This window comes from Chelmon rostratus, chromosome 23, assembly GCF_017976325.1.
Source record: "Chelmon rostratus isolate fCheRos1 chromosome 23, fCheRos1.pri, whole genome shotgun sequence".
In the NCBI taxonomy this organism is placed as follows: Eukaryota; Metazoa; Chordata; class Actinopteri; order Chaetodontiformes; family Chaetodontidae; genus Chelmon; species Chelmon rostratus.
The window spans coordinates 14,439,995-14,467,636 of record NC_055680.1 but is presented as its reverse complement, the minus strand read 5'-3'; the positions used below and the strand labels follow the sequence as shown (position 1 = coordinate 14,467,636).

The window sequence follows — 27,642 nt, the reverse complement described above, 5'->3', positions numbered from 1 at the left end:
AGGAAGCAGACTTTGTTCCTAACTCTCCCTGTTTGACACCAACTTGCGTTAGGGACAACGTTAAACCTTCAAGGTGTATTTTTTTCTCCTTCTACCCCACGTCAACAGTTAAGGCTGTGAGAAGAGGCGTTCTTGCGACCACCAGGTGACAATAGCCATGAAGTGGGGCTGGGTGTTTTTGGGGGTCTTCCTATCTTTAGGAACCCTGTCCTGGGGGGAGAAGGGCTTGGAGATCCCAGAGTACGACGGCAGAGACCGTGTCCATAGCCTCAGCGCCAAGAACTACAAGTCCATCATGAAGAAGTACGACGTGATGGTGATCTACTACCACAAAAATGTGGATGGGAACCGCAGTGCCATGAAGCAGTTTCAGATAGAGGAGCTGGCTTTGGAGGTGGGTCTCCGCCAAAGCATGACAGTGGATGGATCTGTGGCCCATGTGGGGGAAGGGTCACAGTGGGAAGAGGGGAAGGAAGGTAAGGGTTTCACATGGAGAATTTGGCTGCAGTTGGGGATTCCTGGATGCAGTCATGGCCATCGCACTTTAGGGTTGAGTGGGTTTGCTGTTGACAGGTGAGGAGGAAGGCAAGCAGAGCAGGTGGAAGTGATGGGGTGAGGTCAAGTTGAGGGATTCGTGGACCCTTCGAGTGTGGCATCCTGCCAAGTATGACTGGACAGATGCTGACCTGAAGGAGGCAGGCTGGAGAAGGAGTGGACAGTGCGAACAGGATTGACAGAAGTACTGACAGGGAACTATATGATGGTTGAATCAATCACCTGCTGTTTGATTATCAGCTAAGTTGTGATTTAGCCAGTTACCTTCACCCAGAATATGACCCGTCCAGCGTCTGATAACAAATGAAAAATGCATTCTCAAACATCATTGGATATTGCACATAGCAATTGTATTTATGTCAAAACAATTTGGCAATTTTGGCTGAACAGTCTCTGAAACTCCCTCTCCCAACACCTTTGGGGGCAGGGAGTCGATGCTGGATGGGGTCTGCATCCAACTATTTTTTTTTTTTTTTTTGCAAAATCACACAATCACTTCCTGCGGTGATTTGCCAGGTGTGTAAAGGTGACACAGTTTCCCTTTTCTTGTGCACAAATGAGTGCAATACCATGAATGCCTTTGGGCAGAGACAGCTGCCCCTCTATACGATGGCAGGCTTTTTGCACTGCTTTGGAGTGTGGCCATTCAGAATAAATACTTTTGTCCTTCGGTGTGGTCGGACGGCACTTTGTGCGGCCTAGCTCATCTCAGGAATTCCCCGGCCTTTAGCCACATCACGTTAGTCAGGTCAGGTCAGCCCAGTACACGGAGCCACAGACAGCCGGAGCACAAAGAGCCCTGCACATCATTTTTACAGCCTATTTAGAAGCTTTATGGCTTCCCATTAAATTGTTGGATTGGACAAAAAGCCACAGCTACACCAAACATGTTCATCCATTGAAGACTGCATCACTTGAGAGTGTCTATTATGCAAGTTCTTCACCCGATGGCATTCAATCAGCATCTCGCTGCAGGCTTAGACCAGGCCAAACAAACATTTCATGACAATCAAGTTGTGTTTGCTTTATTGATACATTCTGAAGGCACACCAAACTGTTGTATACTGTAGAAACTGTCCTGCATTTGTCACATCTTTCATCGTACCTTGTTGCACCATTAACATGGTATATAAATCAGAGACCATGTAGGCCGAAAATAACATTTTCAATTGATCCATTGTTGTGCTGTCGTGCTTTGTTATAGAACAGGACAACCGTTAAGATTGTGTACTTCCTCCGTGTTGATTCCGCCTGCAGCTATGGTGCATCACATTTTCAGCTCTGTTTAACTGCCAGTTAACCGGAGGCTCTATTAGTAAATAGAGAAGAGGCTTGTGACCAGTGGGCCTGCAAATCACACTGAGGGAGGGGGGCTGGGGGAAGTAAATGAGTCTTTCAACAGCTATTGCCGAGGTGCCTCTGAGCCATACACTTCCGCTTAAATTGCTCCAGTGATGCTACTAATCAGTTGGCAGTAGAAAAAGAGTTGCATGTTCTTGAAGCGCTTACGGGATAAATACATCTAAGGGACTCTTCACCAGCCGGCCTACAGTCGATGCACCTGGGCCCCACTGTCAGCCAGTGTATTCACCACAGCAACCCTCTGCCTGTCAAAGCAGCAGTGTCTTCTTACAGAGACGCAGTGTACCTTACACTAGCCTCCATAAGTCACCTCTGTAAATAGCCCAGGACAGCCCTGCATGCTTAGCAAGAGGCTAAAAGCCCTCCTGGGATGGACAGAGAGTTTAGGGCCATATCTCACCTCAGCTACTGCTCCCAGTGCTCTGTCAGTTCTCTCAGGCAACACACACTGTTCCTGCTTTGTGTTGCTACACACCCCTCTGGGCGCAGGCGGAAGTCCTAAACCATCATTTACACACCCAAGACACTGGATCTGATCAATTCCCTCTCGGTGCTGCCAAGTTGTGCTCCTTGGCTCGAGGAAGAGATGCTTCACGGAGCAGGTCCCTGCTAGACTGTTACTCTGTTCCTGACTTCCTGCCAGTTGTGACCAGCCAGCCAATCAGGAGAGAGCACAAGAGGTGCTCTGAGGGGATGCTTAAAATAGCTGGTCATTATCGCCAATGAATCAGGAAGTATGAATTATTAAAGTGCAGAGCTCAGGGAATCAAATCTGAACTGCCTTTGTTTAAAGCTTGGAGCATACATGTACGATAGGATCTGTCGTTTATGTACGCTTCTAGTTGCAGTACATTTATGCTATTCATAAAAACAGAACCAAAGAAGGTTTTTTACATGTATTTGGTTGTATCTGTAATTTGTGCAAAATCAATGCTTGATCTCAGGTTGTGTGTCTATACCAACAATACATGTCTTATGACATTCTAGAGCTGACAGTTTGAAGATCTGCTCCCTGTAGCTGTTTCTTTGGGTTTTCCCTTATACACTCAGGGAAATAAATGGCCTTTCTTCTTTTTTAAACCACAGCTTCCTCTTTGGCTCCCAGCAAATCAATACAAACAGAATAAGTTAAATTTAGCAAATTAGTCTGGAGTATAACCGTGTAGGGGCTGCCAAAAGCAGATCATTGATGATGAGCGATGATGCACGAAAGCATCAGATTGTTGCAATCAAATAAATCTGACTGTAAAGTTTTTTTTTTTTTTTTTTTTTGCTGCATTGTGGATAGCTGTCAAGCTAGGTTGTTCTTTTTCTGAGAAGTTATGTAGATGTGATGATAGCAGCAATGTGCTAGGTTACGCTAGCACTGTGTGAATTCCGGTAGCGTCTTCAGCGCGCTGAAAAGCTTGCAAATAGGCTCATGTCGACATGTTGCCTTGCTGACGTCAGAAGTAATGCTTTAAGGAGAGCGACGAGGAGGCAAAAATGCGGACACGACAGAAATCCTGACAGCTTTAGGACAGGTAGCGAAACCTCCCAGTGCAACGATACTGTGACACACGTCACCAACAAACTCAGCATTTTCCACTCAAAAAGGTTGTGTGACGGAAGGAGTCACGCTGTCCCCCTTAAAATATGTCCGACATGTCACCTTTGACCCCAGCTGGAGTTGTCTTAGTCTGTGAAAAATAATCCTCTGTGATAGGCTATGGCGACCCCCACCCGTGTGCTTTAGCGCTTTAGCAGTCAGTGTTTTCTGTGAGCTTCATGTCTTTACATTAAGTTAAATTGCTAGCTTGATTACATCCAGTGCTTTTACTCCCAGGCTTAAATAAACGTGTAATTGATGTGTGCTGACATTTCACTTTTTCTGTCGAGTCATGTGACACTATCAAACAGAAATGTTAGCTAGAGAGCAGTTGAATGCTAACATTAGCTCTTGACCAACTATAGCTAACAGGTTATCAAATATGTTGTTTTACCTTGAAATATGGCCTCATGTGGCTCCAGGTTTTCACTGTCCTTTGTCTATTGAGTCGCTGACCAATCAGGAAGAGGTGAATGATAAGGATTTTGCCAAGACTGCAAGCGAATATCAGCCTACAGCATTTGAGCTTCCCACCGTTAGCGTGACATCAGAGGAAAATGGCCGCCATGGTGATAGGAGGAGGTGCTTGGCGGAGCAGAAGGAGCAAACAGAGTTGGCATGAACCTACCCGCAGCGTAATGAAAGTGTCAGGTTATAATGGCGCACCTGGTTGAATCTGATTGGATGTCACAAGTCAGCTGACAGCCACACTGTTGGTGGATGAGCGGTGATTGTGGAGCATGAATGAAACAGCTGATGCTGATCAGTTACCAGAAGCTTGACTTCAGAGCTCTGCCTCAAACTAATTCTATGTTTCATGTGTAGAGACAAACTTGAATTAATGCAACAGATATAGAATTTTACATGAACTGTGACTAATCAATACAAAATAGAGGTTATTGCCATTATCATTTTCTCAACCATGGCACAGTTGAAACATTAATATTGTAAATTTCTCTTTGGAGATTAATAAAGTGTCTATCTATCTTGATATTTTAGTTATGAATGTGTTTGGTCTATAAAGGAGTGCAAATATATATTAATTTACTTTAACTTAAGATGGAGAAAAGCAGCAAGGTCTCAAATTCTAGAAGCTGGAACCATCAAATTGTGGTAATTTTCTTGAAAAATAACTCAACTATCAAAGTAATTTCTGATTAATTGCCTACTTAATTAATTGACTAATAATTGCAGCTCTACAACAGACTACATCTGTGCCACTCAGGTTTCAAGTCGTATGATCTCATCTAATCTGTGTGACTTTTGGCTTCATCAAATGACGTTTCTTTCAATAAATAGATGAATAACTTCCCTTAGAGCAAGTCAGTCTTCATGGAAGTTCAGATTCTAACTTGCAGGTTGTTACAGTAAGACACTAAGTGTGCTTGAACCTGTAAACAGGAAGCACATATTGATAAATTAGGCAAAAATACATGAATATTTAAGAGCTTTCATCATGTTTTGAATGTGAAAGGTATCACCGGCAATCTGCTGCTGCTTCTTCCCTCTAACATCTGTCGATATGGAAGTCCACGGAGCTTTTCATGTGCGGCATAGCAACAGGGTTTAACATAACTCTCCTCGTGCAATTTTTCAGTTCCATTTAATATCTAGCAGAGTAATCACAGGTGACTAACATGCAATCTGTGCAAAGTAACAACAGCAATCTGTTTAATGAACTGGAGGCACGTTCAGGAGGCGTGAGGTTGATTTGACAGCCCTGATGAGTCGGTCTTAAGATAAGCCCACCTCACCTGCAGCACTTTAGCCAAAAATATCTCCCATCAGTATGACTCAAAGACCAAACGTTATGAAGCAGAAGTCATCCGCAGACATGATTAAAGACTAACAGGCAGGGTGCAGAATTAGCAACCACGCGCCGAAGGCTGTGATTAAATGAATGTCTAATTTTGAGAATGCTTGTCCGCATATTCATTCATTCTCTCTCTCTCTCTCTCTGTGTGTGTGTCTCGCTCTCTCTATTCAATTCAATTCAATAAGCTTTATTGGCATGGATGTCAGGTGAATATTGCCAAAGCGTCAAGGTTAATACAATTCAATAATGAGACGAGACAAAAGAAAAATACAATTCGTTAAGTGAAATGAACCGAATGAATAAAAAGAACAAGAAAATGTCAGAAAACAGTAAACATGCGCTGTATGTATGTGTGTGTTTGTGTGTGTGTGTGTGTGTGTGTGTTCCTCATGTGTAATAAATATGTATAATAAGAGGAAGTGCATCCCTGCCTGCAGTGACCACAGACTCCTACCACTGTTAGTGGTCTGGACTTCTCTGCTTTGTATCTAACAGTAAGGAGAGACGCCAGTTTAGGCCAGATAGCAGTTACATTTATTTTGAACGTTCCAGACAGCCATCTTTTAATAATTTAATAATTGGTTTACCGTGATTAGTGTCTGGAAAGCAGTGGGTAACAGCCTAATTCTGCCCTGCATGCATCTCTCTCTCTGACCTTTGGCATGCTGCATACTGTAAATGCCCATGCTCATTAATCACTGCACTCCACACAGTTCAGATTGCAGTGATCTTTTACTTGCCACCATCTTAACCAGCATACCACCGCTCTCTCTGTCTCTCTCTCACACACACATACACCATGTTATGTCACCCTGTGCACCATTCAGTAAACTGTATGACTAGATAGCAGAAACCAAACCTTGTTGAGCCTTTCCTTAAAGTCTTACACCCACCCAGAAGAGAAAGACAATTCATGCTAAATAACAGCTTATACTTCACAGCTTTCACTTTATTTGACCTTATTTAATCATTTGGGACAATGTTCTGTACGTTGATGTTGTTATGAGGCCAAAAGCTTCCAAACGCAGTCCTTGGCAAGTTGATTATACAGTTAAAGAAAAATAAGAAATAAAAGGGCAAAAAACAACGTAAAAGCACATAACCTACCCCGAGATACAAGTTAAAGAATATATAGCACCACATAATTGCTCAATTATGGCAAAAGGCCTAATCATCACATACTGAAGGCTAATTCAAGAGGACTTCTGACATGCTTTAAGTAGAAAAACCCATTTTCCAACACTGCAGGGTTTCATCTGTATGTTAATGTTAATGTTATGTATTACCTGACAGCTGGTGTGAGGTCGAAATATCTCAGCAACTGCATCGATGTTCATGGCTGCAGCCCACTGGCTTTGGTGGTCCCTGGACTGTTGTAGTGCCACCATGACGTAGACTTTTTTGGTTTTGGAAGAAATAGCTCAACAGTTATTGGATGGATTTGACATCAGATTTGGAGCACGCATATGTCACCCTCAGGATTAACTGTTGTCACTTTGGGAATTGAACATTTCATCTAGAGACACCATGAGGTCAAACTCTGTCCAATCGTTTTCGGACCAAACGCATGAAATTACCATCAGGCTCAACTGCAGTTTGTGTTTGGTGCTACTTAGCAGATGCTAGCATGGCAACAATATAACAGCAAAAATAATAACATTGCATCTGCTCAACATTAGCATGTTAGCATTGTCACTGTGAGCATGTAAGCCTGCAGTTGTTAGCATTTAGCTCGAGTTAGCTCTTTCAGATGGTAAGGCCAATCACGTTCTGACTGCAAACAAACAGCTCCAGAATCTGAGTGGAGGAGCAGAGACCACCCTCTCTAGGTGATCTTGCCCCTCTTATTTTGCCTCGAGTGCAATTGCCGTGTTCACACATGCCCGAAAGAACCGAACCTGGGAGCTCAAGATTTAGGAACAACAAGGTCCAAACGGGCCAGCTGTGAATACGCCCAAAGACAATTCTGAATTTCTATGACACAACATTTTTCATATCTCCCAGACACTTCACAGTAAAATGAGCCTTTATTCGTGGATCATTATATTGCTACAACACACCCCATGGAACAGAGAGACGCAGTTAGAGTCCCAGGGAAGGTACTCCTGTAAGGAAACAGCTGAAGGAAAAGACTGCTGGATGGCTGTTTTTTCTCCCCTTACCTCCCCAGGTCACATGAAAGTATGTTAATACCTGAGGAAGTGACATAGGTGCACGTAAAGCAAGCCACCATGTAGTGTCATAATGGGCAGGGAATCTTCTTGGTTTGAAGGAGGCTTCTGCTTTGTCTTTTCTAATCTCCTTCCATCTACCTAGAGACATGGGAAAAGGTCAGACTGTCGCTGTGGTAACCGTTATCCAAACTGACTGCCGGAGCCCTCCTCCTTTCACCGGCACAATAAATTTCATGCTTACATTTTTAATGCTGGTGGAAAGTCTTGATGGAAAGAAAGAAAGAGTGGGGCTAATGTTGTATGTGCTATTTTAGGCAATGCACCTCAGTCCACTGAATCAGCTCAGTTTCTCAGAGCTATGCCACTGTCAGATGTTCCTTTAATCAAATGTAAAATCCGGTATTACAACACATATAATAAATGCATAATATTAGATTTAAAAAAAAAACAAAGATGCAGATAAATTCAAAAAAGACTTACAGCTTAAAGCATCTAAATTACTTTTGCTTAGTTATTAGTTACATATTTGAGAAAGTACGTCTAGATTTTGTGTTGTTTTAATTAAGCTTTTCACCGAACTGTCTCAAACAACTACATCAATTATTACAAATTAAAGTTTAATTCGCCTTTACTGTCTCCCCCTCTGCTAATTCTATACTTGACCGTTTCCTACTCCACTATATCATGTGTACAGCCATCATGTGTGCATTCAAGACCCCTTTGACGATATTCTTGTTTTTAAATGAGTGGAAAACAACATTTTTCAACCCACTCACTTACCTATGGTTAGCTTAATTAGCTAGCTGGTTACAGCTGATAAAACCAAAGATCCATTGCATCAGTTTTTAGCTGCAAATATGCATATGTGCTATGCTAGTGCAGAAAGCCTGACAGGTATACAAACAGTAAATAACAGAGGTAGGATTTAATGGTCAGTTGGCTCATGTTGTTAGCAACCAAGCTATTAGCTGATGCTACTGTAAACAGAGAACAAACTTGCCAGCTTTGCAATTCTGTCAAGTGTAATTCTTTTAAATGAGGGTCAGAATTAACTCGTGTCCTCTGGAGCTTGTCCCTTTCATGCATGCGAACTTGACAGCCAGCCAGACACCTATTACTGACTCTGATTTTAGGCGACAGACATCGTCACCCCACATCCAGAATGCACAAGTAGGATCGGATCTCGTTACCGCAACTTATCTTGGAACCAGGGCCTGGGCCAACGGGCCAACTCTCCATGGCCCCTTTACCTCATGAACTCCAGATCGGGTACTTTAGCTTCCAGCCACCTCATTTCCTGCAGGATGTACTCTGAGACTGTCCGACATCGTAAAGCGCTCCCCTCACTCCTCAGCTGCATGTGTCAGAAGACCTGTTTCACTTTTACTGATTCAAACAGCACAGCTGTCACTACTTAACATTTCCCTGCATTATGTGACACCGCTGTCAAGTGTGAGAGCGTCACATCTCGGTAGATCTCCCGCATTCGCTGCAACTCCGCGCCCCAATTAACAGTGTGAAAGACGTGCTAAATTAAGACCTAATTTGTCAGATGTGATGTCATTAAATGTGACAGGAGTTATGTTTAGATAAAGTGCCCTTGGTGTAATTCACTGATGACATCCCGCCAGTGTTGATGGATAGAGATGTTTGTTTTCGGACCAGACTACCGTTCCTGCCTGTCCAGTTTAGTCCGTGTCAAAAGCCACCTGTTGTTTGTAGAGGATTAATATTAGAAGCTTTAGCCTTTTGATTAGCTGGGTCCCAGCTGTTGATGATATATTTTGCTACCTGACGCACGGCTAAGCTATCCCCAAGATTGCTTTCTACGTCTTTTTCTTCCTTTTGGTCCATGTACACCTCATTAATCACTGGCCTGACTGTGCATCTGTGTGTTAAGTAACATTGCAATATACAGCAGGATGTACAGCACAGTACATAAGTAGTATATTGTCTTCTTTGTCTAGCCACAAGGTGTTTTGTACATATTAATTATGATGAACTGCAGTTGATTTATTGTACCAAACCTCTACCAGGCATGCAATCATCTCTTCACCCTCTCCGTGATACATGAATTGAAATGTTTTGTATGATTTTGTACAATTTATTTTAGAGCATAATCACAGTGGAAGCAAGCCCCTCTCTGGAGATGAATTGTGAATAGTGAATTTTCATTAGCAGCCTCTGCAGAGTACATCTGCACATCTGCGATCTGGTTTGGTAAAAACAGTTAATAGCTTTATCATTGCTAGCGCTGCATCAAGCAGCTTTTGACTGCACTAGGCCTGGAACTGATGTGTGGCTGTAACAGAAAGGCTCATATCAACAAACTCTCAAATGAAATTCTGCTCATCAGTACACACACCTCTCTGTAGCGTCCGCAGAGAGTGAAAGATGGTTAAAATCCTATTAAAATGGTCTATGGCTGAGTTTAGACAATGTGTGCAACATGAACATATTGTGTGCTGTTCACTGATGTCATGTTTCTGGATTTCTGGATATGGAAGTTTAAAGTGTTACTGCTGTCGTCTGCTGCATAAGTGAGTCAATAAACCTGAGCTGTTTGTTTGCTACGCTGCCAGATGTCTCACCAGCAGTTTTAATGAAAACCTTCATGTGATACTCCTGCCTGTGAAAGACCTTGCTGTGGTTAAATCGGATTGTTTTCGTTTTTAGTGCTGATGATGTACGTCTTTCTCAGATAGATAAACTCATTACACAAGTCAAGTCATGAAAAAATGAGATGGTGTTGTACTACAATAAAAAAAGACTCAAATAAAAAAATTAAAATAAAAAAAAATAATTGGTAGATATCAAACTACAAGCTAGGTAAACACAGCATCCTACATTTCCCATAAGATAACAAATTAGCATCTTTTATTAGACCCCATGTGGCTCCTTAATGCCCACTACATTCAAACAACACAGATCCAGTTTCTAAAAGCTTTCTGCTATAAATTATTATGCGGTAAAAAGGCCAAGCCGAGGTAACCATGATGACATCATCAGGGTTATTTTTTTTAAATGTTGGAAAAATCCTGTCAGAGCCACAAACAACTTTATACAGCAGTTTTCAAATATCAATAAAAAGCACATTTACAGAGAATGTGGACTCATAAAGACAGAAAGAAAACTGGAATATAAATGAAAATACAGGGTGAGTGCAACAGGCAACTAAAACCAAATGCTGACAAAGAGAATCTCTGCTACTACAGATTGTCCACATTTCTTCAATATTAGCTGCGGTGGGACTCTGCAGCTCAGTGTGGGACCTGTCAGCAGCTTCCAACAACCGTCCAAAATAGTTCCCATGGTGCATGGCATGCTGTTTCTGTCATGCTAAATTTACCCCCGCCACCCCCCTCCCTCATCTCCACCCCTCCCACAATGTTGACTGGCTGTCCTCGTCAAAACCCAGCAAAGGTTGTTCAAGAACCGGCTGAAACCATTTCTCATGCACATCATATTGGCAGCAGTGGCAGTTTTTTTTTTTTTTTTTTGTATATTGGGTGAATGACCCTTTAAAACCTGATAATAATTTCAGAACTACACAGTGAAGCATTTTCTATTCTGATTCTGATGTCCTCATATATAACTATCTACTTAACCCTGATCTGGACTTTCACATGTAAAATTAGCAAATTTTAACATTTTAAAGGATGGCTGTGTTTAGATATTGTGAATCACAATTACAGTTGTAGGAGACAGCCCATACACACCACTGTTGTCTGCACGTGGTGGCATGCAGTGTGTTACAGTATGTGTACTTTGTTGCTGTACATAATTATTTATAAATGATCCTGCTGTGCTCACTTACTCCATCAGCATTACATACTTTTTTTTTTCCCTTTTTTACTCAATGTTCTTTTCTGCCTCCCTCCTCCACCCTTATCTGTATCAGGGAATGTCTTCATATGACTTATTCATGGGGGAAAAATGTCAAGGAAATGCAGGGGATCAAGGTGCAACATGAAAAATTTAAACGTGAATTTTGTGACGTTGAAACCTTGACTTACATCTTCATTCCACAAAGTGATGGACCTGAATAAAGATAGCACTGAGAGCGCAGTGCATAAGTACTTTACATCACAGTGTGTAACTGAACTCACTGTATCTGCTTCCTGGTACTTTATGACCCCATTCACAGTAGTCATGCTTTTCTTCCTATTTCCTCCAAAGATAGTAACTTACTATACATATATACTGTATATACATAATACTGAGATGTTTCCTGATGCCAATGCTCTACTTCAGGTGCAGATATGAAGTTTAAAGATGTTGAATGTTCTAAAAATAGAGTTGCATTGAAGCTCTGCGAGGTTAGCTAAATGCTAACATTAGCATGTTAACAAGCTCACAATGACAATGCTAATATGCTGATTTTTAGCTTACAATGTTCACCATCTTAGTTGAGCGTTGCATGCTAATATTAGCCAATTGTCTGTAAACATGAAGTTCAGCTGAAGCTGATTGCGGGGATTTGGTCACCAATGACAATATTGGACAAGTGAAGTTTTGACCTGATGATGGCGCTAGATGAAAATTGATTGGATGATCACAGTTGTTGCACCTCACCTGTGAGGAGCAGGAAAATATCTACCACATTTTGGGTCAGTCCACCAAGCAGACGTCAAGATGTCTCAATTAAAGCCAAAAATTTCAATCTCATGTTTGAGCATCAGCGGGATTCATCCTCTGGGAACCATGAATGTATGAACACAATTTGATACAAGTTCATCAGTTATTTTAGTCTTTATGAAAGTGGCAAACTGGCAATTTGATGCTAATTTAGTCAAACATTGTGATTCTGTGGTGCTTATTTCCATAAACCAACAGACAAACTATGAACATGTGGCCTTTGGAGCTATCCCTATAGCTTTGCTGCTAGCATGAATAAAACCCAGAGAAAGAAACATCACTTCATTGAATTTTTTTATAAGCAGGAAAACATAAGAAATATTCATGAAGCTGCAATTAACTGTTCGCAGACTATTTTCACTGCACATGTATGATATTAGCATGTCTTAGATAAGCACAGGACTAATTAATAACTTGAATTAACGATTGTTCCGGTCCACAGCCCATTTTCAAACCAGACCTTTTGACTAGTCGTAGCAGGAACAGCACATGAGTTACTTACTAATAAACGACCACATGAGTAAAATGTCCCTGAAATACAAATCACACTGCTCCTCACCCAATCCAAATAACTTCAGTCAAGTAAATCTTTGCTGCGTTGAACACAAAAACAAGCTTGACAGACACAGGAGGGGCTCTGAGTTTGTGTGCTGAGATGGTTATGTGACATGACTGCAACATGGCCTATTGCTGTCAAAGTGAGTCATTCACAGATGGTCCCAGACACGTCGGCCCTCACAATTTGTTGTAGTGAATCAGCTTGTGTGACAGTTCTAAAAGCTTTCCCTGCGTTTCATCAGATCTCCCACGAGAGCTTGTTGTGCCATGAAAAAGTGAAAATAATAGACTCAAGTTTCCTTTAGATTCATAGTCTCTAAAGAAGCAGCCACTCAGAAACACATTAGCTCTGAACATCTTATTTCTGAGCAAAATCCTCGATCGCCTCCTCCCGAGTGCAGTTCCACTAGCTGGTGGCAAGTCAGCGTGTGTGTTGACTGTTGTATCTGAATCTTTCATGACCACCCCGGCGCAGTGTTATGTAACAGCCTGGTGTAGAACGTCCTGATGTGTTACAGCAGCCATTATTAATTTACTATCTGGCTGGGGGGAAGAGCTGGCTGAACTTCTAATTCTGCACAGATCCCAGGACACTTGCTCAGACTGGATGATGGGAAACTTTGCTGCTTTGAAAACCTTTTAATGCTCCTTCGTTTTACAGATTCAGACATTTTTTCAGGTATTGTTCGTGTGATTTGGATGCTTTTTTGTTGGGCTTCTTGTGTTTGAGCTACGAGTCAACATGTTAATGCACCATAGCAGTTTTTGCATGTTGTAGCCCATCGCACATACTTCTATTATATATTTCCAAGCATTCTGTCGGATTTTGAGCTTTTTAATGCTTTCTTCCAGGATGAAAGCTTAGAACGCCATCATAGGAGTTAATAGTTAATAGCTAATATTGCATCATATAAATCCGAATCTAATTACATGACCATGCAGCAATAGACGCAAGCAACAGATGAATCTCAAACAGGTTTCAAGTCTGTGCAAGCTGATTTTTTATACCATCTAACAGGGCTTCACAAACTCATTACTCAAAGTTTTGCATCTGATTTTTATTCAAGGTCGAGGTCTGGAACAATTGGCGATACCAAAATAATCACATCTCTTGTGATTGGCCAGCCACAGATGCTGAGGCAGGCAGGCTCAGACAGTTAGTCCATCTGACTCAGACATTCTTACAACTACAACTGAACTAACTAGCGAAACACTGCGAACGATTTGCAGCTACACTGAATCTTCAACGTGAATTTATTTATCAGTGGTTAATTAATTTGAAAGTAGAAAATGTTGCAATTAATGAAATATGCTAACACGAGCTATCAGTTGGGTCCTGATTGACTTGCTACTCGGGCCATTTGCTAACCGAGGTCCTGACTTTAACGAGCCCTGCCATATATAGAAACGAATGTAAGTCAATGGCTGTTTGGGGATCTTCCATGTAGCCATTGACTTCCATTCATAGCATGAATTCATAGCATACTCAGAAATTTAAAAAGTTATGGATTGCTTTTGGAAAATAATTGGCAATGTGTAGAGTTTATTTCTTTTGTAAATAAACAAATACAATGAAACATATCTTATTATTCTGAAAAGTCTAAATAAAAAACAAAGAAATCAATGACATTATATGAGCAATGCAAGAGAACCTTATTAATTGTAAAATGCAATACAGTAATGCAAGCTGTGCATGATTTATGATAAAAGGATGAAACTTGCAATATACATGGTCATTGGTTTACCTGCATTTTTGGTGTATGTAAGTAAAACCATTTTAACACATACGCACACTGTGTACAGTATGTGTACATACACAGATGTACAGGGCATGCACTTAAAAAATTGATGACAGAAAGGCTAGCAGCAGAGCTAGCTGTGTCTCTGCAGCTGGCGTGGGAGCTCTTACAGCGTGTTTGTGTCCTCTGGGCTCTCGCTGAGTGACTTACATCAGAAGGTGACGCGCACACACAGAAACGTGTGACTCATCATTGAATGCTCACTTAAGAGACACACAAGGCCTGCATGGGACCGACCAAACAAAAAGACTCACCCTCTGTCCGAGGCTCAGATTTAGACCAATGAGAGACGAGGGTGCAACAAAGCAAGTTCTTACATTATGGTTTATTCAGCCCTTTGCAAAGTCTCAGGGCTGGAAGGGCGAATGACACACAGGGCAGAGGGAGTGAAGAAGGACACTGCTGGGTGGATGGATGAATAAATAAATAAAGATCACGCTTATGTCAAGACCTGTGGCTCTCCTGGTTTATGCCCATGGTTCAAACCAGACTAAAGTCCACTTCAGATTGCATCACTTCATTGGTTCTGTGTTCAAATGGGTGTAAAGTGTAAATAATAAGTGTAGAATGATGATGAATGAGTCCACACAGGCTGAGCATCACCTTTGACTAATAATGAAAAGAAATAAGTGGGTATAGAAATTACACAGGGGATGGATGGATGAATGGATGGTAGCTGGTTGCGTAGCTGCTATGAATGTATGGATGAATGGAATGCAAATTGCTGTGTTACCTGCTGATTTCCTGTGGCGCTACAACCCATATCTGTGCAGCAGAAAAAGCCAACTGTGTGCGAGCAGAATGGAAACGCCTTAAAAGGACTCCGGGTGACAGATCGGGGGCCAGAGAGTGACTTTTGAAGTCCTGAAATCTTGGCACCTTTGAAATCTTGGCAATTGTTGAAGGACTTATCGATCCAACCAGATCAAATGCCAACAAATACAATGCTGTCATCTCGTGGAAACAGAGCAGCGCTGATCAAAACTGAAAATTTGGCCTCTTTAAAGGAGCACTATTGAACGTTAGTAACTTCCCTTTGCTGATCCTGGTGCCAAGCATCAGACATAAACACCACATCGTGCTAGTGACAAATTGAAGCTGTGTATTTGGCTACATGTTTGGATATTTTTGCATGTTTTTTGAATGTACTGGGCACACAAATTTACAAAGGGGAGGTGGAAAGGTGATTCAGTCACCTTTCCACCTCCCCATCCAGTTTGTTGCCATGAAACTGGATCATTGACGGAATCTTTTTTAAACTGTTTTCACTTGTATCAGATAGAATTTTTAACTTTGTATTTGTGTCGGTAGCATTTTTAACTTTTTACACTTGTATCTGCTGGGATTTGTTACTTTTAACACTTTTGTGAGGTGGAATTTGTTACTTTTTACACGTGTATCTGCTGGAATTTGAACCTGAGTGCTGCACACTCAATCCCGATGGCTTCTTGTTGATCTTCTGTCGTTTGGTTTGTACCCTGTGTTGCTTTGAGCTAAAGCATCTGCCAAATTAATAAATGTAAAGCTAAAAGAACTTTTGAGAGTCCAAGCTGGCTACAAGTAATGTCCTTTCCAGTGGACCAAGGTACAGGTTTTTCAAAGACACGGTTGAAGCCAGCAATCGTTGAGTGTTTGATACTCCAAGAGTAGCTTTTCAGTGGAGTTTTGCTTTAGTCCAACAGATGCAGCAGAGAGAGAACGACTGGGGGGTGCAGGCTTAAAACATTTTAAAAGAACATGTCTAGTCTACTCATAGCAATAGCACCTCCCGCTCAAGTCCAGTTAAACCAAAGTAACCAATCTGTAAGCTAGCCTAGCTAGAGTGAGCATGTGGGTGTCTATATTACAAGACCCCTCTGCTGCCCTGTGAACCTTCCACCCTCTCCTAGCTCACCATTTGGTGCCACAGCCAAGTGCAGCAGAGAACCAGAGCACGTTTCTGACAACTCACCGTGGCGCCCTGCCCTCAGCCCGCGTCACGTGACAAGCTGACACTGACTGGGCGCTGGGAGACAGAGCCAAGCGATTGCACTGCTGACCTCTCACTTGGCTCTGTGCGGCAAGACTTGTGCACGGGTCGGGCGACAGCATGGGAACAGATGAGGAAGGGTGAGGCGGTGTCAGGAGACCAAGCTGGGACAAACTGTCCGGACGGGCACAAAGAAAGGGAAAGAAAAAACACCTGGAATCAGAAGTGAGAGATGTTTTCAGTGAGGACTAAACTGTCGAGCGTGTTAGAAGGAGAAGATGGCGGTGATGTGCGAACTTGCGTGTCAAGTGTCTTCTTCCATTCATCAACCCTGCCTGCCTTCCCTCCTCCCCCTTCCACACCCATTTCTATATGTAACGGATCTCAGCCCTCTTTTCTGCTCCTCTACATGCTTTCTTACACACCCTTATATAGCTATGGGAGTCCCCGCTTCGCTTTGCACCACACTGCAAGCACCCATAGCTTCGCCTCTCTTATAAATACCCCCAGTGTCACTAATATGGCCATGCCCTGTGGTCATGGGGAGGGGGATATGGGATGGGCTTTGGGCAACAAACAGTTTTTACTCTTGAAAAGTCAAACTGGCAAGTCTTCTTTAAAACCACTTCTGTAGTGGGTCTTCTACGCTGTTGGGTCTCCCAATATACAAGTCAAACAAATGCAAAACTACACTGTGGTTTAGTCCCCCCATCCAGCTCTGTGCATCAGCAAAATTTAATGCCACTCGTTGTAAATTTAAAAAGCTGTTTCTAAAATGTTGTGTTTCTACATAACTTGGCACTCTTCTGCTTCCAGGCAGTGAAAAATGAAGCAACGTCGAACCATTTAATCTCCAGTGCGCTCAAAATGATTCAATAATGATTTGATTTCTTGTGTTAAGCCCGATTCACACTGAGCTAGCGTTACCTCAGGACCTCATGTGGTGTAGGAACCCTCAGGTAAGGATAGCCCTGTAACACTTTATTCAAAGTCCCCCTATTTTGCATTTAGAAGCAGTCTACAGATATATGATAAACGTAAGCGGATAAATGTATTTAGAATACGGCGCTCTTAAATACTTAATTCTGATTGGTCAATCGCCTAAATTCAGCTGTGTTTATGTAAGGAATAATGTACAGTGAGCAGATTCCAATGGAGAAATAAACCCCAGACAGGATGACATAGACGCCCTACGCAGAGTTATCCCTTACTTATTCATGTAATACATTAAAATGTCCTTGTAGTTCTGTACTATAGTGTGTTATACTAATTTATTAAATGCATGTAAACTGCTTATAAATAATAAATAGGGATTTAAGGTGTGAATATAGTCCCAAATCGGATGTGTACAGCTGCTGACACCACAGACTCATTGTAATCCTGTTGGTACTACTCTCTGGAGTGCACCAGGAGAAGGCACAACAAGAAAGTGGAGGTACTCGGATGCTTGTATAGACCCTACAAGCACACTCATGGATGCTGAAAGTATAACTTCGGCTTTCAAGTAAAGTGTTGCCGTTAGTCCTGTGTGAATTGGGCTTTCGTCACCCAAGTGCAATCTCAGTGTGTAAGTTTGGACCTATTTTGTCTCCCGTGAAGGCCACTCCCATTTGTTGTAAACCTGGAGGCTGTGACTATTGTGCTTTGCCCTAAAGCGTTACCTCTTCTTGCAGTTGATCACAAGTCAAGCAGCCATTATCTTTCAGGTATGTTAAGGTCTGCCGTTTGTGTCTGTACAGCTGGGCTGCGAAGCACAAGATCCCTCTGCTGCCGCAGGATCTGCTGATTGTTCCCTTCCACTCCTTGACTGCAGTTTAGTTTAAAACGGATGAACGCAACAAGCATACATCACAGAGACTGAACTGCTTTCAAAGTCCAGCAACAGCAGCTTGGCCTGGGCCAGTTGGAGTCTGTATTTTGACTGTACTTCATGTGCCAAAGCAAGCTGACGCAGTTGTGAAAGAGAGAAGGAAAATTGTTTGGAGAAGGCTTCCATCTAATCTGTTATTAACATTCATCATGTGCATGATAGTCCATCTTCCCACCCATTCATCCATGCAACCGTCAATGGTTCCAGCAAATGGTCACGAAACCCAAATCACAAAAAGCATATTTTCTGACTTACTACTAGCGATGTCTTACCTTGTAGGTAGTTTTGGGCGTATGTGTCAAGATACATTTCTGCCATCACACCAGTCCGACAGAAGCGAATGGTATTTAATTTGTTTCAAACGAAATTCCATTCACTTCCACTTAATCGTGGCAGAACATAAGCCAGAGAAACAGATGTCTTAAAGGCATTGTCCGATGTTTTGGGAAATGTGCCCGCTCAATTTCTTGCAAAGAGTTGGATGAGAAATGTGTACCACTTTCACATCTGTCCTTTCAATAACAAGCTATAGCCAGCAAGAAGTTAGCTTACCTCAGCGCTAAGACTCGAAACAGTGTTTGCTGAATCCATTTATAACTGAAATGCAAAAATCATACCTGCCATGCATTGGAATATTTATTGGCTGCCGTAATTATAGCCGAAGCAGGCTGGCCAGACTTTTTTGTTTGTGGTCCATGTACAGAAAAATATGAGGAGCACAAGCCAAACAACAGTAAATGTGTAGTTTTCTGGATATCACTGCAAGACAGCAGTGTTTGTAGAGCAGAAAACCCTGTCTACTGTTTAATGCTTGAAATTACAATATTCTATTGATGTGCCCACATATCAGAAAAAAAGTACTTCTCTACCTGCTGCTCTTTAAATTAAATTAATTCAATACTTTTAAGCATTAATATAGTGCACGGCCTAAGTGCCCACACATAACATCACAAAGTACCCACTTTGTGATGTTATGTGTTTATTATACTGTCATTACCACAATGGATTCCTTACAAATAAAGCAAACACACTTCCCCATGACCTCTGTGAGAAAAGTAGTGGAAAAATACTAATTTTTCCAACGTTTGGCAAATTTTCCAGCGCAGTCTCACTCCCAATTCGTCAGAGACGGATGCTCGGTGAGGACCCCTTGGTGTCACATTTTAAATCCCCAGGTACCCCCATAGCATCATTTGTTAACGTGCAGGTATTCGCCGTCATTTTAACAGTGCTAAATATAGAGCACCCTGTCGCACTTTCAAAATAAAGCTTTCTGAGAGCAATAATAAACGGTCACACGTTGGTTACGTTTAGGCATCAAAACTACCCAGACACTAAAGTCTCCGCTGGTTGCCTGGCAACATCATAGCAACAGTATTTCAGGTGAACTAGCTCCTGTGACTCAATATTAAACGGACAGATATGACAATAAAGCATATATCCCAAAAATATTGAACTATTCCTTTAAAACATCAAAAGATTAAACTGAAAATATCAGCTAGACAGAGCCAGAAGTGACAAACTCCACTGCTTTTGGTGATTTGGGTGAAAAGTAAAAGAAACCTCACCCTGAGTGCAACCTTTCCCATTTGCTGTTACATGGTGACTATCCTGCTTTAGTGTTTCAAGGGAAATAAGACAATGTTCCAAACCAGATTAGACACAAATTGGCCCGGGGTCCAATCATGAGCTAATATGCCTGGACTCCGGAGACCAAAAGAAGGGATGGCTTTAAAGACGAGCCTGTGAAGAGCAGCACAGCACATACGATACCACACTATGCATACTGTACAAGCTAATTGTGAGTGTGCTTTGGGGCATTTGGCCGCTTATGAATGTTATCTATTTCGCAACGCAGCTTTGCCAGCCGCTACGTAACGCTTTCGACTCACTTCATAGAAAGTGTAGTCTCACGTTTGAAGGGGCAGCCACCCTTTCATCATCTGCGAGCGCTAAACTGAGTGACACAGCAATAAAATGGAGAACAAATTAGCTTTAAAAAAAGGAAATTGCATTTGCATACAGCTGCGAGAAACACGGCTAACCAATGTTTGTCGAGAGAAAGAGAGGAAGAGCACCATTCTGTGCTTAAATCTGTATCCACTGTGTGTAAATATGTTGGCGCATGTCTGCAGCAGCTTCACTCTCGCAAAGTGTGAGCTCCTCGCCTTTCCACCACACCTGTTGCGGCGTCTCTTCCCCTCGACATGGTTGGCTCAAGTTCTGCCCCTCTTGTTCTTCTGGAAGCCCGCTGTCCGCGCCCCTCTCAGGCCGGCCGTGAAGGCTGTCAATTGTTGGCTTCAGTTTCACTCAGATTTAGAAAGTGCAAGGCAGCAATCCGAAGCTTTTGCTTTTAAGGCCGTGAAATTAATATGAAATGCCAAGGGGTTACGCGTGTAAATGAAACTGAACGTATGTTTTCAATGGCATTCTGAGATTAGGAAATGTGTATCATGACAGAGACAGAGGAGTGAACCGCCAAGATCAGTTAGAGACAGAATCAGACCTCATGTGATACTAAATGCAACCTTCTCTTTGTCTCCCGTACTCCCTGTCTCTCCCGTCTCTGTCTGTGCTGCTTCGTCCAGCTTGCAGCCCAAGTCCTGGACGATCTTGACGACGAGGACATTGGATTCGGCCTGGTGGATGAAAAGAAGGACCCCGCTGTTGCCAAGAAGCTGGGTAAGCTCGCCAGTCGCTGACAGAGACCTTGCTGGTGAAAACATTGCCCGATTGTCGAGGACGGGAGCAGAAAAGAGAAGGGAAAGAAAAGCTTTGGCTCAGTGTAAATCGTCTCTTTCAATCAAACCCCACCGCTTTTCTCATGGCCTCTCCCGGTGTTTTCACTACACATCTCACAACTCAGCAAATTCTGCAGATTGATCCTATTATGAACATATAAATTAACAAACCAAACATTTTTTTTTTTACTTTTAGCAATTTTGTGTTATGATTGATTAATCAGCTTTGTATTTCATTCACCAATTTACACAGCAAAGCAAAAAACAGAGTTTAATCTGCTAATTTAGAGTTGCATATGTGTGGGTTTTTAATACACTTGGACTTAAAGTTACACCTCTCCAGTGTGAATGCACAGCTGATTAATTAAATTACAGATGGATGGAACAAAAACCCAACAATAGGGGTAAAAATGTGTTAATAATAGATGTCAAACCTCAACATAGTATTCAAACTGCAGTAAGCCATGAGGATGACGTCTGAGGCCTAGTTTAGACAATAAATGAAAGAACTCTGCCCTCAAGTGTTCACTAAAGATGTCACAGCTTCTGTGTAAAAACAGGTGCTACAGCTGTTTCCAACATTTCTAATAAAACTCTTATATGTTTAAAGCCTTTTTTTATGATATATAGTCCTTTTTGATAGGTGCCAGCAATTAAAAGGTCTATGATAAATCTTACACCTTATAAAAATACAGAATATTACATCAGACAGTACAAGAGTACTTGTACTGAAGTGAAGTGAGACTATATACAGTGTACTTTTACTGTCAAGCTATTTCTGTGGTTCACTGCAACTTTATGAGCCTATAATATATTATTAAAGCTACATAGATGAACTGCTGCTACGTTTTACAACAATTCAGCAAGCTTTAGGCTTTGCATGCATTACCGTCCCCTGTGTACCGAGAATATATGTCACAATTCCAGGGTGAACCACAATGCAGACAGAGACAAGCAGGTAAGATGAAAACACAAGGCTTTAATTTAAAGCAGGTAGAGATGGCAGTGAGCTGGGGCGGTGGGAAATCCAGAGGTAGGCGTAGCAGAGGGAATCCCAGTGATGTGAGCTGGCTAGTGGGCCTAACAGAGTGGACAGGCTGGCAGAGAGGCAATCCTGGAGACGGGGACAAGAGGTGCGATGACAAACAATGAATCTAAACAGGCAGGAGGGTTAGCTGGCGTTGAGAGTGAGACGTGCGACACATCAAAAAACAGCGACGGCACAACGATCCAGCGGGGGCGGACAGTCAGGGTTCTTATAGTGAGATGGTGGTGGCTTGATGGCAGGCAGGTGTGCTGATTCTCAATGATGAGCAGGTGTGCAGAGAGAGAGACAAAATGAAGCACAATAAGCACACTCCACTGTCACGGGCAGGTGTCACAGGCAGGTGTCATGGAGGAGGCACCATGACAAAATACATACGATTTCTTTTTTTCTTTAGCAGATGTTGTTCACTAGTACAGTATTCCACATATACATTTAACTTTCCAATAGCAAGCTTGTTTATAACACATTGCAAAGCCTTGCTTTGCAATGTGATCATAGGATCATAGGATCAACAACACTGCATCAATCACTGCAGTTTTACAGAATGTATGAATATGTTAATATGCTAATGCTAATCTTCTTGGTATGGTGGAGTGACTGTTAAAAAAAAAACCCACTTTTCTCTCCACAGGTCTGGATGAGGTGGAGAGCATCTACATCTTTGCCGACAATGAGATCATCGAGTACGATGGAGAGCTGGCCGCCGACACCCTGGTTGAGTTCCTCTATGATGTAAGTCATTTATGGTCAATGTCGAGGGGCGGCGCCAGGTGCTGTGGTTAAATTCAGATTAAGACGATTAAAAAAGGCACCAGATGAATGCTGTGGGGCAGAAAGTCGTGATGCATTTACGGTGAAACAGTTGTATTCCCTGGTTTTTATTAAACCGGTCTCATTATGTGACTTAAACTCCTGCAGCTCTGTAATAAAATACACACTATTTAACCACTTAGCGGCACAAAGTTGCCAACTAAGCATTTCTAGCATGTGGGGCAGCCTGTGTAGCCACTGCATCGTCTTTTCTCCACTGGAAGGGCACCCTCGAGGGCACTTCATCTCATTTTGTTGCACATTAGAGCACTGCAGAGGGCTCTTTATCATTTTTTTTATCTTACAAAAGATCATCAAAGCTGCTGAGTTTTATTCCAACATTGGGGGAATATTGGATCCACCAGTGGTTTGTTCAAATTTCTACCTGTACACAAAATAGATATAATGAGGATACCTGGATTACATCAATGGAAATGTCTTGATTAAAGCATTATCAAGGTACTGACAGGTGGAATTATTGGCGTTTTCTGACTGGAGGAACTTTCTCATAGTACTAAGAACAATTAGCCTCTTTTCATTGTGTCCGCACTGCAAGAGGGACTTTTTTTAGCATCAAAGTAGCACAAGCAGCCCATGTACAATATTCCTATAAAACATGGACAAATAGACTGACAGAGCTCGTTGAGCATCCTTCATCTTGTTGTTCTATGTTGTGCTAAAGTGACGTTTCTATACCAACCACCAGCTGACTCACATTATTTAGGCGTTCCTATTGGCAGTGTGAATGCAAACAAAGGTATTTAGTTCTCGGGCCAGCTCTGCAGTGAGTATTTCCTGTCAGATGTTAGTACTGACATAAATGACTGATGGAAATTATTGTAATGTCGTAGTAAGATTTTGTCCACTCTAATCTTAAATCTCTTAAATATTCATCAAATATGTGGCCTCCTGCCTCTTGTCAGGTGATTGAAGACCCTGTGGAGATCATTGACAACGAGCGCGAGCTGAAGGGTTTCCACAACATCGATGAGGTCATCAAGCTGGTCGGCTATTTCAAGAGCGAGAAATCTCCTCGTAGGTTGAAGATTATGACCTAAAGGCATGAGCGCAAAGCAGATCGATTGCTAAAGACATCTCAGAACTTAATAATCTGTTTTTCCTGACTGTCTCCATCCAGACTTCATTGAGTATGACGATGCTGCCGAGGAGTTCCACCCCTTCGTCAAATTCTTTGTCACGTTTGACCCCAAGGTTTGAATTCTTTGAGTGCTTGTGTGTGCGTGCGTGCACAAAGACGTGAATTTACGTTCTTGGGTTCATTAGAATGTTAAGATTACATTATTTCCTGTCTGACTCTCTCGTCTTTTCACGTTACGTCAGATTGCCAAGAAGCTGAAGCTGAAGCTGAACGAAGTTGATTTCTATGAGCCATTCATGGAGGAGCCCGTCACCATTCCGGGAAAGCCCTACATTGAGTCTGAGCTTGTTGAATACATTGAACAGCATGACAGGTGAGACCCTGTATGATGGTTTGCATAATTTACATCATCCAATGCTGATTGTGATTGTTGGATCTTAACCATTCAGCTCCAACAATGGACAACATCTAATCATAACGTACCACTAATGGACGATCAAAGTGCGTTTTTCGTATGAGTCACTGCAATACGACAACTTGATTTTTGATGTTTTCCGTATGTTTCAGGCCCACTCTGAGGAAGCTTGAGCCACACAGCATGTATGAGATCTGGGTAAGAGATTCGATCTTGCATGAGTTGAACAGTGTTAACTCTCTCTGTCCAGCACATTTCAATCCACAGAGGAAATATAAAGACGTCCTCGTCTTTTTGTGTTCACAGGAGGATGACATTGACGGAGAGCACATTGTTGCCTTTGCTGAGGAAGATGACCCAGGTAAGATTCTACCTTAGTGCCTCTTTATGAACAGTCACAGCATTGATGTGATCAAACATCAAGCCAGTACTTTAGGTTACCTGGCACACCGCTGTACCTGACTTCTCAACTTTTCCTCAGATGGTTTTGAATTCCTGGAGATCCTGAAGGAGGTGGCACGTGAGAACACTGATAACCCCAACCTCAGCATCATCTGGATCGACCCTGACAATTTCCCCCTGGTATGAAAGCGGACACATTTTATGTTTAACATTGCAGTTTTGCTTGGGTTTGGAAATTATTTGTGCTGTTAATCCTTTTGTTGTTTTGTGTTTACTATAACAGCTTTTTAAGAATAATTTTATTCACAATCTAGTTATTGTTGCAGCTTCACAAACACCGTTTTATAATATCCCCGAAACCCGAAAGAGACAAGACAATCGAAAGCAGTCAGTTCAAGGCAGAGTTGTTAAACAGGTAATCAGTCAGAGAGGGTGAACAAAGCAAGCAAGGGACAAGCAGGAAGAACCAGGAACGAAGGCTGGACTGCTAAGACTGGGTAGCACCTGAGACGACCTGGCAAAGAAAGATGGCTGCTATATATGCAAGGGAGCTAATGAGGGAATGGGGAACAGGTGTGTTGGTAAGTGAGTGGATCAGATGACTGGGAACAGCGGGAACACACTGAGGGCACCTACAGGGCAGTTGGGGAATGGCAGATCACAGAAAATTAGGAAAAATGTACAAAAATGACTAAGAGGTAGGCATTGTGACCAAAGCGACTGCTGAGTGTCATTCATAACTGTATCAGGATATATAAGTCTAACCACGTCCTTCCCTCTGTCTGTACCTCTATTTCAGCTGGTGCCATACTGGGAGAAGACCTTCCACATCGACCTCTCTTCTCCTCAGATCGGTGTGGTTGATGTTGAGGACGTAAGCAACCTTTCTGATAAAAAAAACTGAAATGAAAAACAGAAGGAAGCATTTTCAAAATTCACTTAAGCTGAATTATTATGTGCGTTCTTCCATCCAGTGACATGATCTTGATACTACGGGGTGTTCTCTCACCGCCTTGTTTTGAAAAGTCTTTGCCAAACATCCATCTGACATCAGTTTCTCATCTACGCTTCAGTTCCCTTTCATCACTCTGAATGTGATTTATACAGTCTGAGATGTCAGTTCATTTCAGCATTTGGTAAACATTGTGTGTCGATCCTCGGCAGGCCGACAGCGTGTGGATGGAGATGGATGACCAGGACGACATGCCCACAGCTGACGAGCTCGAGCAGTGGATCGAGGACGTTCTGTCTGGGAAGATCGACCCGGATGATGATGACGAGGAGGAGGACGATGATGATGACGATGATGATGATGATGATGATGATGACGATGATGATGATGACGACGATGATGACGACGATGACGACGACGATGATGACGATGATGATGACGATGATGATGATGATGATGATGATGACGATGATGACGACGATGACGACGATGAATAAATGCTCATTACCATCTTTCACTTCACTATGATTTAGCCAGTTATGGCAAAACCCAAAAGTAGCACCATTTTTTCTAACACCTTGCAGCAAACACGCTTTGTGTCTGTTTGCTTCCTGTATGGTTTCCTGTAAGGGACAAATCTAACGACCCTATGGGAAACTTTTACTGTCAGTCAGGGAAGGAGATTTTCAAAGAGGCAGAGGACTTGCATCTCTGTTGATGACCAGGGTTGCAGCTTACAATGTTAGTGCGTTACATAACCTTTGTTACTGTATTAAAACGCCAATCTCTCACCTCGCAGGCTCACAATGAAAGTGAGCAAAGAGGCTAACAGAGGCTAACTTCCCACCATTTTCTACCTTATGTCACAGACCGGTTTCAATGACATGTTTTCTACTTGATGAAGAGAAGAAACAAACACTTTCTTGTACTATTTTTAAAGAGAATAAACCTGAACTCGCTGGACAGTCTTAAGATTATTACAATCTTGGAAAACTATGAAGTTACCGGATAATAAAAAATGTATAAAACAACTTGTTTCTGCTCTCATATTAAAAACGACGACAAAAATTGTTTAAAACCAATGTTGTTTGTTGTTGTCATTGCTATGCGAAAAAGACTAGTATCTGTTTGCATGTGTATAGGTGTGTGTGTGTGTGTGTGTGTGTGTGTGTGTGCAGTATAGTTGTGATCTCATAATTGTTGGTAGGTGATGTAGAAGGACTGTGTTCTGGAACATGTTTTTAAAGAACGTGCTTTATTCACTTATAACTTTAATCAAGATGCAATGCCATAATAACTCTGACTAGACTTGTATATTAGCTTGCATATGGAGTCCAGTCACTCATGAACTACTTTGTTGGCACAGACACAAATCTTGCTATGACAAACTATGTTGCATAAAGTCCCATTTGTATTAAGGTATTTCCAGTGCAGAACGTATGCTCGTAGGATTTTCCTTGACAAAAGGTGTTGAAGAGGAAAGATACTGAGACACATTTGTGATAGCGGTGACAATAGTCTGGTTTGCAAGTCCACACACACACAGTCACACACACTCGTAGAGGGAAAATAAAACAGTTTCCAAATTGTTACAGCTGGAAAAGGTGAGGTTTAATTTTAATTACTCATGAGTAACAGAAAAGATAATTGTTTTGGAGTTAAAGTACAATATTTGAAATGGAGTACAAGTACCATAAAATGAAAATACCCAAGCAAAGTGCCCAAGAAAATATCTCAAAATTGTACTTGAGTAAATGTACTTTGTTACATTCCACTACTGGAAACCACAGAACAAGTTGGTTTCAAAGGGTAAACTCCTGTCAGTGCAAGAAATATGCAAAAGTTC

The 27,642-nt window shown here is 42.0% G+C and overlaps 1 protein-coding gene across 2 annotated transcripts; it reads left to right on the top strand.

Moving 5' to 3' along the window:
- Positions 1-26,851, top strand: casq1b (calsequestrin 1b). Of its 2 annotated transcripts, XM_041964985.1 has the most exons (12): positions 1-394; positions 18,133-18,165; positions 20,918-21,011; positions 22,750-22,850; positions 23,852-23,963; positions 24,067-24,140; positions 24,270-24,400; positions 24,595-24,640; positions 24,749-24,803; positions 24,924-25,024; positions 25,644-25,718; positions 26,009-26,851. In XM_041964985.1, exons 1-12 carry the CDS (start codon positions 158-160, stop codon positions 26,291-26,293), a joined length of 1,344 nt encoding a protein of 447 aa, XP_041820919.1. In that variant the 5' UTR covers positions 1-157; the 3' UTR covers positions 26,294-26,851. The 2 variants fall into 2 exon arrangements, with proteins under 2 accessions (XP_041820919.1, XP_041820920.1); XM_041964986.1 differs by lacking the exon at positions 18,133-18,165.
- Positions 26,852-27,642: the final 791 nt, after the last annotated feature.